Source organism: Antechinus flavipes, chromosome 4 (assembly GCF_016432865.1).
Source record: "Antechinus flavipes isolate AdamAnt ecotype Samford, QLD, Australia chromosome 4, AdamAnt_v2, whole genome shotgun sequence".
Lineage (NCBI taxonomy): Eukaryota > Metazoa > Chordata > Mammalia > Dasyuromorphia > Dasyuridae > Antechinus > Antechinus flavipes.
In genome coordinates this window covers 217,807,072-217,819,565 of record NC_067401.1, presented here as the reverse complement: position 1 = coordinate 217,819,565, position 12,494 = coordinate 217,807,072, and the positions used below count along the sequence as shown (strand labels likewise).

At 34.2% G+C, this 12,494-nt stretch overlaps 1 protein-coding gene across 1 annotated transcript in view; it reads left to right on the top strand.

Annotated features, from left to right (window-relative positions):
• The window catches only part of PKHD1 (PKHD1 ciliary IPT domain containing fibrocystin/polyductin), a 621,489-nt gene that overhangs the window by 18,261 nt on the left and 590,734 nt on the right, over window positions 1–12,494 (top strand). Inside the window, 2 exon segments of the mRNA XM_051996694.1 lie at window positions 1,400–1,457; window positions 11,071–11,149. Of these exon segments, the coding sequence (XP_051852654.1) occupies window positions 1,400–1,457; window positions 11,071–11,149 (137 nt within the window).

Genomic DNA, 12,494 nt, shown 5'->3' with positions numbered 1-12,494 from the left:
CAATATTTTATTAGGAAAATATACTTTTCTTTCTCTGTTTTTGCTCTTCCCTTATTTAGCTATTACAATAATATTTTTGACAGGAGAAATTTTGACAGGGTAGAATTCACCTTGGTACTACCAATTTTTGCATAGGAAACTCATTTATGGCTTATAATCCAATTCTTTTTCTAAGGTGGAGTGATTACTCTAATTCTTTTTTTGTTAATTTTCAAAATTTATATTTTGGTAAATATTCATCCATTTAACTTAAATTGCCAATTTTATTGGCACATAATTGGGCAAAATAGTTTTTAATAATGGTTTTAATTTCATTTGCCTTGGTGGGGCATTCCCACATATCATTTTTGATACTGGTGATATAGTTTTCTTTTTTCTTAAAAAATCAAATTAGTCAATAGTCTATTTGAGTGTTTTATCCATAAAAACAGCTTTTAGTTTTATTATTACTTATTTGGTTTCTTTTGCTTTAAATTTTATTAATCTCTCTTTTTATTTTCAGAATTTCCATTTTAGTTTTAATTATTTTAAATTTGTTCTTTTTCTAAGTTTTTTTTTTAAAACTTCACTTCATTGTTTTTCTCTTTCTATCTTTTATTGATATAAGTATTCAGAGATATAAAATTTCCTTTGAGTACTGCTTTAGCTGCATATCATACATCTTGGTATGTTATCTCATTGTAATTTTCCCACTTGAAAAATGAGAGGTTTGGACTAAATCACTAGTGTCAAATACGCAGTTCACATAATACTCTTAAATTTGTCCAAACCAGATTAAAATGAAATTGGGAAATATTTGACAAAATAAATAAAAATTAATATAAAATATAGATAACATTAATATGTGAATTTCTAAGTCAATATGAGCCCAAAGGAATCCTTCCATAGAATTAGTGGCTCCTAATTTATCTGAGTTTTTTATGACCAGTCCCTAGGATATCGTCAACCATTTCTCTGCCCATGAGTTTCCCTTGGGGACTCAGGTCAAAGGATTTCTTTTGAGGGTCATCTGGATTGTGACTACGTTCCACCTACCCCTACCAGTGAGTGAATAAAGACTTGTCTCTGAAAGATTTTTGCCTTTTGATTTGGAAATGTGAGTAAAAAATGGTGGAAGACCATGGGAGTGGGAGTTAGGAGACCTGGGTAGACCCTCTAAGTAGCTGTGTTAACTCTTTACTTCTCTGTCTCATTTTCCTTGTCCAAGAAACAAATACTAATGTTAGCCTTACAACCAAGGTCAGAAAGTTATTTGGATAAATGAGATCATAGCTGTAAAATCATTTTGAAAAAAGTTAACCATTTATAACTGGACCAATTCATTTTTCACTGGGAAAGGCTAGGGATTCCTGTTGTGAATCTGATGGAAATGTTCACATGAATCTTTATTTCCTTATAGTTTTCCAAGATGCAAACACCCATCGTTTACCAAATTAACCCACGGGCTGGAGTACCAGGTAAGTAGTGTCATATTAAAGCAGAGATTTTTGAATCTAGTTTTAAATCTCACTTCAGATTCTAGCTAACTGTCTTTTCTTTGGTTGAGTCACTTGACCTTTCAGTGCCTCATTTTCCTCATCTATAAACTGAGGAAGCTGAATCAATGGGATACCTTGTAGTTCTAAATCTATGTAGTCCATGATCAATGATGTAATTTTTACTCTCTTTGAATGGAATTTTGTTTTTGTTCTTTACTCCTGATCATTCTTTTTGTTGCTTAAAAATTGGTCTCTTCTCCATGTCTGCTGGGAGAATAGATTTTAGCCCCAAACTTTTGCCTTTAGTCTGGTTTGTTCTTCTCTCCTGGACTATGTTGCTGTGTCTTTGCACAGTGAATGCATTTAAAGACATTTACATAGGATCAAGGCAATTAAGTCTTCTGTGTGATTCAGCCAAGGAATGAAAGCTTTAAAGTTAATCATTTTTTAAGGTCATCAACAATAGATGGTTGTTGACTACCAGCTATGTGTTAGGACTATCAACCAATACCTTTTGCTGTCAACCTTTCCTAAGATTGGGGGGTGGATATGATTTGGAGATAAACAGTTAGACTAACATACAAAAGGAAGAAATAAACAGAATAGTCTCCTCAGGGGAAAGGGATATTTTATTTTTTCCTTTATATCCCCAGTACCATCTGTGTCCCACCCCTACCCCCTGAAGTTTAGTGTACTCCAGAGTTCTGCATTACGTCCCCTTCTCTTACTATACTCTATTTTTGGGAGGGATCATCAGCATTAATGGTCTCAATCATCATGTCAGTGCAATAGCTCCCAAATCTATATATTCAGCCCTCATTTCTTTCTTGAGTTTCAGTCCTGTGCTACCAATGTCTGTACATCTCTACTTTGATTTCATATGGGCATTTCAAATTCAATTTGTCCGAAGTAGAATCCATTTTGTCTCCCAGGCTCCTGTACCTCTGAAACTTGCCAATATGCTTAACTTTCCTATTTTTATTGAGGACACACTTTCAGCCACTCAGATCACACAACCTTTGTACAACCTCCATCCCACCATCTGTCACATCCAATCAGTTGTCAAATCTTACCATTTTCACTTCTACAGCTCTTCTTATGTCCATCCCCTTCTCTCTATTCATACAGATACCACTGGACATCAGCTTCTTATCAGTTCTTCCCTGGACTACTGCATGGTTTAGGGTCACAATTAGTTTTCTAATTATTATCCTTGCTTCCAGTCTCTTTTTTTTCCAATCCATCCTCCATGCAGCTGCCAAACATATTTAGAAACACGTGTAACTACATTAATCTCTTTGTCTTGTAACAATAGTGACTCCCTGTTTCCTTAAGAATAAAATAGATACTTTTCTATTTGATATTTAAAGTCAAACTATGTCTAATATATGTTTTTAGACTGGATCATTTTAATCCCACTCATATACTTTATGCTTCAATAAAACTAGCATAGTTGTATACAGTATTTCATCTCTTGCCTATTTACTTTTGCACAGGCTTTGCCCCATGTCTCTTTTACAACTCTTGGAATCCTTAGCTCCTTTCAAGGTTTATGTCAATTACCACTTCCTATTTGGGACATTTTTCTGATACTCTCAACAAAAATTTTTTATTGTTATTGTTTAGTTGATGGGTTCTGTCTGATTCTTTATGATCCCATTTGGTGTTTTCTTGACTAAGATACTGGAGTGATTTGCTACTTTTTTTCCAGCTCATTTTATGGATGAGGAAACTGAAGCAAACAGGATTAAGTGACTTGCCTGAGATCAATTACTTTGTATTTATCCTGTATTTCTATTGTACATCTTCATTTATTATGTATCTATTATATTTACTTATTTATTATTACAAAATATATATTCAATACAATATACATTATTTAAGTGCCGATTATATGCTAGACGCCATGTGGTACTCAGGATTCAAAGGATAAAATATGTCTGCCTTGAAGGTGCTTTCATTAGAAGGAAAAGTCTAGTGTAGTCAAAACAACACTAAACTTGAAGTCAAAGGATCTTAATTCAAATTCTGATATTGCCATTTACTGCCTTTGAGACACTAGGAAAATCACTAGTCTCTCAGGACCTCAGTTTCTTCATCTATAAAATGAGAGAGCTGGTTCTGACAATGTAGTCCATACTTATAACCCCTGCTACTAGGAGAAACCAAAGCTGGTGGATTACTTGAGCATTATAGTGCTGAGCTGCACTATGGCTAAAGCTAATTGGATGTCCATAATGAATTTTGACTTAACTTTAGTTTTCCTCACTTAAATTCAATTCATGTGTAAGTCAAGACATCAGGCTGGGATGTCAGTGCTCTTCCTTAAGAATGAAGGATGAACACAACAAAAAGCACTAACGTGATGAGCCTTTGGGAGTGAGGCTTTGGAGGGGGGCAATAGGATCTAAGAAGTGGAAAGCTTGTCCATGATTTCCAAACTTCTATGATGACCAGCAATGGGACTGGGTAGTGAAAGACTCTTATACTTCTAGCCTGGACAAATAGAGAGACCTACTTTCAAAAAACAAAACAAAACAAAAGAAAAATGAGAGCACGGCCTCTGAGGTCCCTTTCAGCTCTAAATCTATAATTCTATGATCATTTTACTGGGGATAGGGACAACATGAATATATATGAGTAAATACAAACCATATTTAAAAATTAAATAAAAAGTAATTTTAGAGAGAGGGGATGCTCTAACAAGTAGGGGAAATTAAAAAATGCCTCTTATAGAAAGTGACACTTCTGCTAAACTTTGAGGGAAGTTAAGGATTCTAAGATAAAAAATATAGAGGAAGATAATTCCAGGTGTAGCTTTTTTCATATAAAAGCATGGACACAAAATATAAACTAATGTCTGTGGGCAACAATACATAGGCCATGTTTGCTGGAACATAGATTATTTGAGAAGTAATGACTATGTAATCAGCCTAGAAAGATACATCAAACCAAATTATGGAGGACTTTAATTAACAAGCAGAGAAGTTTGTGTTTTATATTAAAGGCAATAGGGAATCCTTGTAGAAAAGGAAGCTCCTTGAGGATAGGAATTGTTTTGTTTTTGTCTTTGTATCCTTTAATGTCAAGCACAGTAGGCAAATGAATAAATACAAGTTGGGTTGATTGCTTTGCCCCCAATAGGGCTTCATAAATATTTGTTGGATGAATGAAAGGGGAAAGGATGAAAGCTAGAGCATCCTTTCCCAAGGAGTGATGATAAATATGTAATAAATTGAAATATATTATGATAAATTCTTATTGATTTGTTTTGAAAAATATTGATTAGTCAAGAAAGTAAAAATGTCATAAAATAAGTGTTTTGGTTACTTTTCTCCACAGCTTGAAATTATTTGATAGTAATTTCAAGTTTGTAATGTCATAGGATTTTAGAACTGGAAAGGACCTTAGAGAACTTAATCCAATTCTCTAACCTTACATATAGAAAAACAGAAGCCCAGGGAGCTGAATGCTCTCCCATGGTCATAGAGGTAAAACAAGATAGAGACAGATTTTTAATACAAGCTCTCTATCTCCAAATTCATTGTTCTTCCCACCATACCACCCTGCCTACCCATTATGTTTCTCACTAATGAAAACTATAAATGACTTTGAGGCTACTTTTCATTTTGGGATTGTTCATATATTTGCTTTCCTTTCTTTATGTGGGCCTTCAGCAACTGATTACTCTTGAAAAAAGACAAAAGTCCATAAGAGAGCTATGTAGAGAAGTATGGATTCCAACTCATTGGGAGTTATGTAGATTTAGATGATGGAGGCCTTTCTTCTCTCTCTCTCTCTCTCTCTCTCTCTCTCTCTCTCTCTCTCTCTCTTTCACTCTCTCTCTTTCTCTCTCTCTCTCTCTCCCTCCCTTCCTTCCTTTGTTTATTTATTTATTTGATTTAAAATATTTTAATATTTTTTTTGTTTTCCCCAGTTACATGCAAAACAATTTTTAATATTTGTTTTTTATTTAAAACTTTGGATATAGAGGCCTTTCTCAGAATGAAGGAAGAAGGAGGCTATGGTACCTTTGAGGTTCAAGAAAGTAGGATGTCTGCTTGTACTAAGATCTGCCAGTCCCATTTCTTCCACCCAAGTTTGAATTCTCTCTTTTGCTACCACCATCCCCTCTACCGGGAGATTCTTCAGCCTTCTCTGTAAATGATCAGCTTGTTGGCACTGTCGGAAAGGTCCCCCTGGGTGAGATCCACAAGACTGCATCTTAGCAATCTCTTTCCAGACAATTACACTCATCTCATTTGGGAAGCCTTCCCAGAGTTAGCAACTAGGGAGGAGTGTGTGTGTGTGTGTGTGTGTGTGTGTCTGTGTGTATTGGGGATGGAAAAAGATGGGGGAAGCCCAGGGGAAGTTTTATGAGCATTTGCGCTTCAATATGTGGTTAACAATTCTCCACTGTGACAATTAATTCCCTGTTGGCACCTTAGTCCAGTTTAACCATTAATCTGCCTTGGTAGCTCAAAACAAAAACAATATGCAGAGCTCTAAATTACAGTTTTTCATGTCTACCAAAACTGGGCATTGGATCAAAAACAAAGAAAGAATATGATATGTCTTCTCTGCCCTTCTTCTTCTAACTTAAAGTCTATTAAAATTTATATTGAATCATTGAACTATATTGAACCTATGCTGAACCATTTGGTATGTGTAAGACATCTCTATAACTGATGAAGGACAAGAGTTGTATAAGTTAATAAAATTGGATTCTGGACCCACATTTTTCTTTTCTGTACCATCTCTTTTCCTCTTCCTCAGAGCAGAGTTGGGACAAAAGCTTTGTTTGCCTCATGCAAGATTTAAAAATTGTAATAAATGAGACCTGATATCACTAAATAAATATCTATATGTCACAGAGAATAAAATTTTGAGGGCATTAAAATGTGTGCATTTACAAAAAATTATTATTAAAAAGCTTTTTTTCTGGAAACTCTTTCTGTGTACTGTATCTTTGGTTACTATGAAATCTAGTTTCACTTCTATAAACACTTTCTGTCTTTTTGAAGTCAGAATGAGAAACATTTATTTTTGTATACAATCACTGAGGAAATTTGTTTTGCTAGATTATACATATATATTACAAGAAATTTTTTTTCTTTTTTGCCCTTAGTAGTGTGGGGAATGTGAGGAAGAGAAAATAACTTTTTATTAATTAAAAAATAAAATGGGGCAAGAGCTATACAATTGATATTGCTTGCCCTTTCAGATGAGATCACTTTATTTTTAGTTTTATTTACCAATTTTTACCAAATTTACCAATAAACTATAGACTTCTCATAAAGTAGAACTAATTTATAAATATTTGTAAATTCAAAACAATTTTTAATTAAATTTTTAAAAAAGTTTTTAAAATTTTTGTTAATTTTTTAAATAATTAAAAAAAACATAATGAGATATTGAAGTAGGGTAGTAAACATAAGAATAGCTTGATGGATAGAGTGATAGACTTGTTGTATGAAAACCTGGGTCCAAATCCTGTCTCCAACACTTACTAGCTATCTAATCTAGAACAAGTCATTTAACTTATATGAGTCTCAGTTTTTTCTTCTGTAAAATAGATATTATAATAATACTTATGATACCTCTCACAAGTGTTATGAGGCTCTAGTTAGAAAAAATAAATAAAATATTTCATAAACCTTCAAGTGCTAAGAAAAAAATCAGTTTATCTGATCTCAACAGTCTCTCTAGAATAATAATAAGTAAATGAACGGAGGTATGGGACAAGGGAGGGAAAAAAGTTCAAGCTGACCATGAGTTTTTCCAGTCTGAATGTTTGGAGAATGGTGATGTTATCAAGAAAATTAATGAAGTTAGAAAGAGGAGCAGGATTTGAAAGTGAATTCTGTATGGTTTTAAAGTCAGAGGCTGTGTGTCTAATTCATGCTTTCAGTCTCTACCAGATTCTAGCAGAACATTGATAAGTATTTGTTGTACTGTTGTATTATATTGTTTGGATTAATGGGATATCCAGGTTAGAAATGCCTAGCAAGGTGTTTGATTGGAAATACACACTGGGATAAAATTTAGGATTCAAGTTTGGGAGAAGGAAAAAGTGAATAATTAACAGAGATGATAGTTGATATCATTAAGAGGAAAGGTATAGAGAGAGGAGTGGAAAGAGCATTGGTCAGAGCCTCAGAGAAAGTTCCCATTTAGAGGGTAAGTGGAAGAAGGGGAACCAGTGAAAGAAGCAGGAGTGGTAAGAGACAATCCAACAGAATAGATTGCACAACTGCAAGAGTGAGAGGATTTGGATTTAGCTATTAGGAGGCTATTGTGAACTTTTATGAAGGAGTCTTATTAAAATAGCAGAAATAGAGAAGCCAGGTTACAAGGAATAAGGAGGGAATGGAAGTAGTAGAGAAGATTTTTTTGTGACAGGGAGGAGTAAAAAAGGGTAGCTAGGTGACACATAGATCATCACCTAGAATCAGGAAGACTCATTTTCCTGAATTCAAATCTGGCATCAGACACTTACTAACTGTGTGACCCTAGAAAAGTCCATTAACCTTGTTTGCCTCAATTTTCTTAACTGTAAAATGGACTGGAGAATGAAATGGCAAATTCCTTCTGTATTCTTTGCCAAAATAAATCTCAAATTGGATCACAGTTGATCATGACTGAAAATGATGGAATAAAAAAAAGGAGTAGGGAGATAGAATCATAGTTTTATCGATCAATTTAGAGTTGAAAGATTTGTTTTTGTTCCTAATCAATCAGAAAATATTCATTCATTTGCTTTTATATTTATTGATAATTAATAAATTAATTTTAGCATTATTAATTTAGCAAGCATAATATGTGCAAGCATTTATGTATATACCAATTCTCAATAAGGTAGAAAAATTGGTTGAAAGTCATGACTGAGTGATCTGAGAGACAGGATTGTGGAGTAGATAGAGAACTGAACTTAGAGCCTAGAAAATCTGGGTTCAAATACTATCTCAGACTCTTACAATTTCCTCACACTAGGTAAGTCCCTTTACCTCTTTTGACCTGTGTTAGAAAAAAATGAAGAAAATTAGACAAGAGAAGCTCTATAGACTCTTCCAAAACTAAATCTAAAATTATGCTTATAGACTAAGGAGAGGATCCATTTAAAAGAGAAAATGTAAAGTTGTAAGAAAGAGATGAGATAATTAGTATAACAAGATTCCAGAAGAGGATAGAATCAAGTGCTCAGTATAAGGGTATGAAGAGGGACATCTAGTATTTAGATATCTAAGAAGAATGAGGTAGTGCAAAAAGAATCTGAGAGAAAGGGAAGCTGAAGAATTTCTGTTGGGGTGATGTTGAAGCCCGCAGACTTTAGAATATAGGTACTCAAACCCCGAGGAGAGAATTTGGAATCAAGGTCAATATAGACTTAAGTACATTAATGTTGTGGGAAAACCAGAGTAAAAATACTTTTATTGTTTTTTTTCCTTTTACTTTGTAATAGTGAGGGATTGGAAATTACAGGGATGCCCAGCCAGTGAGAGTGTGGCAGAATAAGTATGATTGTGGTGGAATACTACTGTGCTATGAGAATTGATGAGCTCAGTGATCTTAGAAAAGCATGGAAAGACTTGCTTGAAATAATGAAAAGCAAAATGAACAGAACCAAAGAACACTGTATATAGTAATACTGTTTTAAGAATGACTTTGAATGACTATTGACTATTAACAATAAAGAACATATGAAGAAGGATGCTATCTGTATCCAAAGAAAAAAATGGATAAATCAAAGTATGAAATAATAACATTATTATATATTTAAGAAGAGTAACAAGTTGAATATATTTGTAGTTTGATATACAATCATTTTTAAAAATTATTTTGTCACGGAAATGCTTGTTTTATTCCATAAATTAAAAATAAAATAAATTTTAAAAAGAAATTCAATGCTTTATTTTCTTTGTGAATGAAAGGAAGCAGTTGTCAGATCCAGCACTCTATCCATTGTGTCACCTAACATATTACCAAAGGAAACAAATGACGAGGAAGGACATGGATATTTTAGTTCAAGGAAAACTAACAAGATTGAGATCTCATACAAAGGGAACCTTGCAGAAATTAAGGTGAAGAACAATGAGTTCAAACTCTAGGCTTGCTAGGAATTATTTGTCAGAGGGGTTTAGGCTGCCCATTGCTTTTTTATTATTTACAGCCAATCAATCCATCAGCATCCCAGCATGATCTTCTGCCTTTGTGACTACCATGAGTTTTGATTTTAGTAAGGTAGAAGGCAAGGATATCTAATGAAAGGGAAACGGAAAGTTGAGATTGGAAATTGAGGAGCCTTGAGGAAAGTTGAAAAGGTTTGGAATAATCTTCATGAAAAATACAAAAGGAAAACAGATAGGAAATAAGTAAAAGGATTGTTGAAGAGTAGTTCCAGATGAAGTCAGTATAACTGAGGTAGCATAATGGAGTCAGTTGACATGTTTATGTGACTTTCTAGGAACACATGGCTGGCACCCAGTAAGAATGGAAAAGGACAATGATGGGATTTAGAATTGTCAGGGTGAGTGTGCCAGAAGAACAAGATCTGAACAGATTTCAAGAGTTTCTGGTAAAATAGAGTGACTCACTAATCTGAGCCCAGGTTTGGTGAAAAATTAAATGAAGACAAAATTATTCTAGTGGTCTATTAGATATAGAGGATTCACAACAACAGAAGTCAGTCATGAGGAGCATAAAGAAAATTTCAACAGGAATGAAAAGGTGAGAGAAGTGGAAAGAGAGTGATGTGTTTAAAGGCAGGGATTCAGAGTTCAAGTTATAGGAGGTAGAAAAGTTCTAAATAAGGGGAGGTTTTCAAGTGGTTATTTACTTGTGGGTGATGGGAATAGAATAGAGAATATGGCAGCTGAAGGTAAGAATATCCAGAAACTGTGATGGAAAGATGTTTGAATGGTTATAAACATGGTTATTGAAATTCTGAAGGATGCTTTCAGTGATGGGATAGAGAGGACTATGAGTCTAGGGATGGAGTTATCCTATTAAAAATTTATTTAAAACTTTTATTTTCAGTTCTATATTCTTTTTCTCTTTCTTCTCAGGCCGCCAGCCACTAAGAAAGTAAGAAAGATGATGCTCATTGTACATATGAAGTCAGTCAAATCACACTTCCACATTAGCCAGATTTTGAGAAAAAGAAGCAAGAAAACTAAAGAGAAAAAATAATTTGCTTCAATCTGTACTCAGAATCCATCAGTTCTCTCTTTGGACATAAATGGCATTTTTCTTCTTGACTCCTATGGAATTGTCAGAAATAATTGTATTGATCAGAATAGCTACATGTTTCACCATTGATCTTTCTACAATATTACTGTTACTGTGTACAATGTTTTCTGAGTCCTGCTCAGTTCATTCTGTATCAGCTCATAGAAATCTTTCCAGGTTTTTGTGAAATCGGGGATGGAGTTATCAGAGGAGGTGGTTAGTGTCTAGTAGGTTACTAGATGACCATAAAAAAGATGTGGAGATAAATGGTAGAAACCAAAAGAAATACAAAAAGTATCACTGCTTTAAGTCTAGCTTTTAAGGTTAATAACTTTTTCCTCCCTCTTTTTCTACTTATAACTAGGAAATTTAATACAAGTCTATGGCTGGATTATTACTGGAAGGACTGAAACCTTTGATAATGATGTTGAATACATTGATAGGTAGGTGTGTGTGTATGTGTGTGTGTGTGTTTTCAAATGGGGACACATGCTTTTGGAAACTGGTTTCTCTGACAGCAATAAATTGAAAGCAGTTGGCACAGAACTGCTATTTTCTTCTTTGCACTTTATGTTCTCTAGTGAGTTGGGCTTCAGCAAACTTTGTTAATGTAATTGCAACTGGTCGATTAAACGGGTCCATTTATTTACTGGCAACTAGTCACTCTGGGCTCAGTGTGAATTGCATTGTAATTGTATCAGTTGATTTTCTTCCTTAGTCTTTTTAACCCCACCACCATCACCCACTTTCCCAGGCTGAAGTGAAAGCTAACAATGGGGAAATTTGCAATTTAGTTATAAATGTGTTTCTTCTTGTCCTTAATTTGCACATTTAGAAGCATTATTATAATGGGGCAGAGGAAGGAGGATGGGAATAGGAGCAGAAAGCCTTTGAATTGTTTATATATTTTTCAGGATGTCATTAAAATGCCCAAATTACTTTCTTCATTCAGGATTTGTGTAAAGTATAAGAGACTACACACATAGAACCAATCCTTTACATTAATACTAAGATATGAGGTTCAATATCCATGGAAGCTGCCAGGTGGTACTCTAAGTTCAGGCTGCTTCATTTCACTTTAGAGACAGAACTCATCATCTCAGCTATGTCTAGGCTATCAGCTTGATTAAACTGTACATGTGTGGATGGGACTTGACTGATATACATGTCTTTCAACTTCTATTCCCTTATCCAAACTCCTATCTGGTTCAGGGGCATGGATATTTGTTATAATAATTCATAACTTATCAGGTGGCTCTAGCTCACATTCCTAAAGAATTTTAAAGATTTTCCCACTTTCGATGATTTTAAAAGGATTGCTAATTCACATATAGATTAGAGACATACAGACAGAGAGGCAGAAAGACAGAGATGGAGAGATAGTAAGAGAGAGAGACAGAGAAAGACAGTCAGACATAGAGAGAGTGTCTTTAGAGTGTGAGGGATTAACCTAGGGTGCATGAACTTGATTTCTTAAATATTTTGATAAAAATATTTCTTTCTTATCTATTTAATTTCAATATAGTTGCTTTCCTTTGTAGCCCTTTGCAATTTACTTTATATATTTAAAATCATTATTTTGAGAAGAGATCCATAGACTTCACCATATTGCCAAAGGGGATCCGCCTATAGATAGGGGAGATACAAAGTGCTGCATTTATCCTATAAGATCCCTGTAGGAGTAATTTTCTTATGGTCCTCTGATTTGGTTCTTTACATAAACCAAGAATATTGCTTATCTCCTCCTGATTTTAACTTACATCTTTACTTAGTGCCTAATGAAAAATG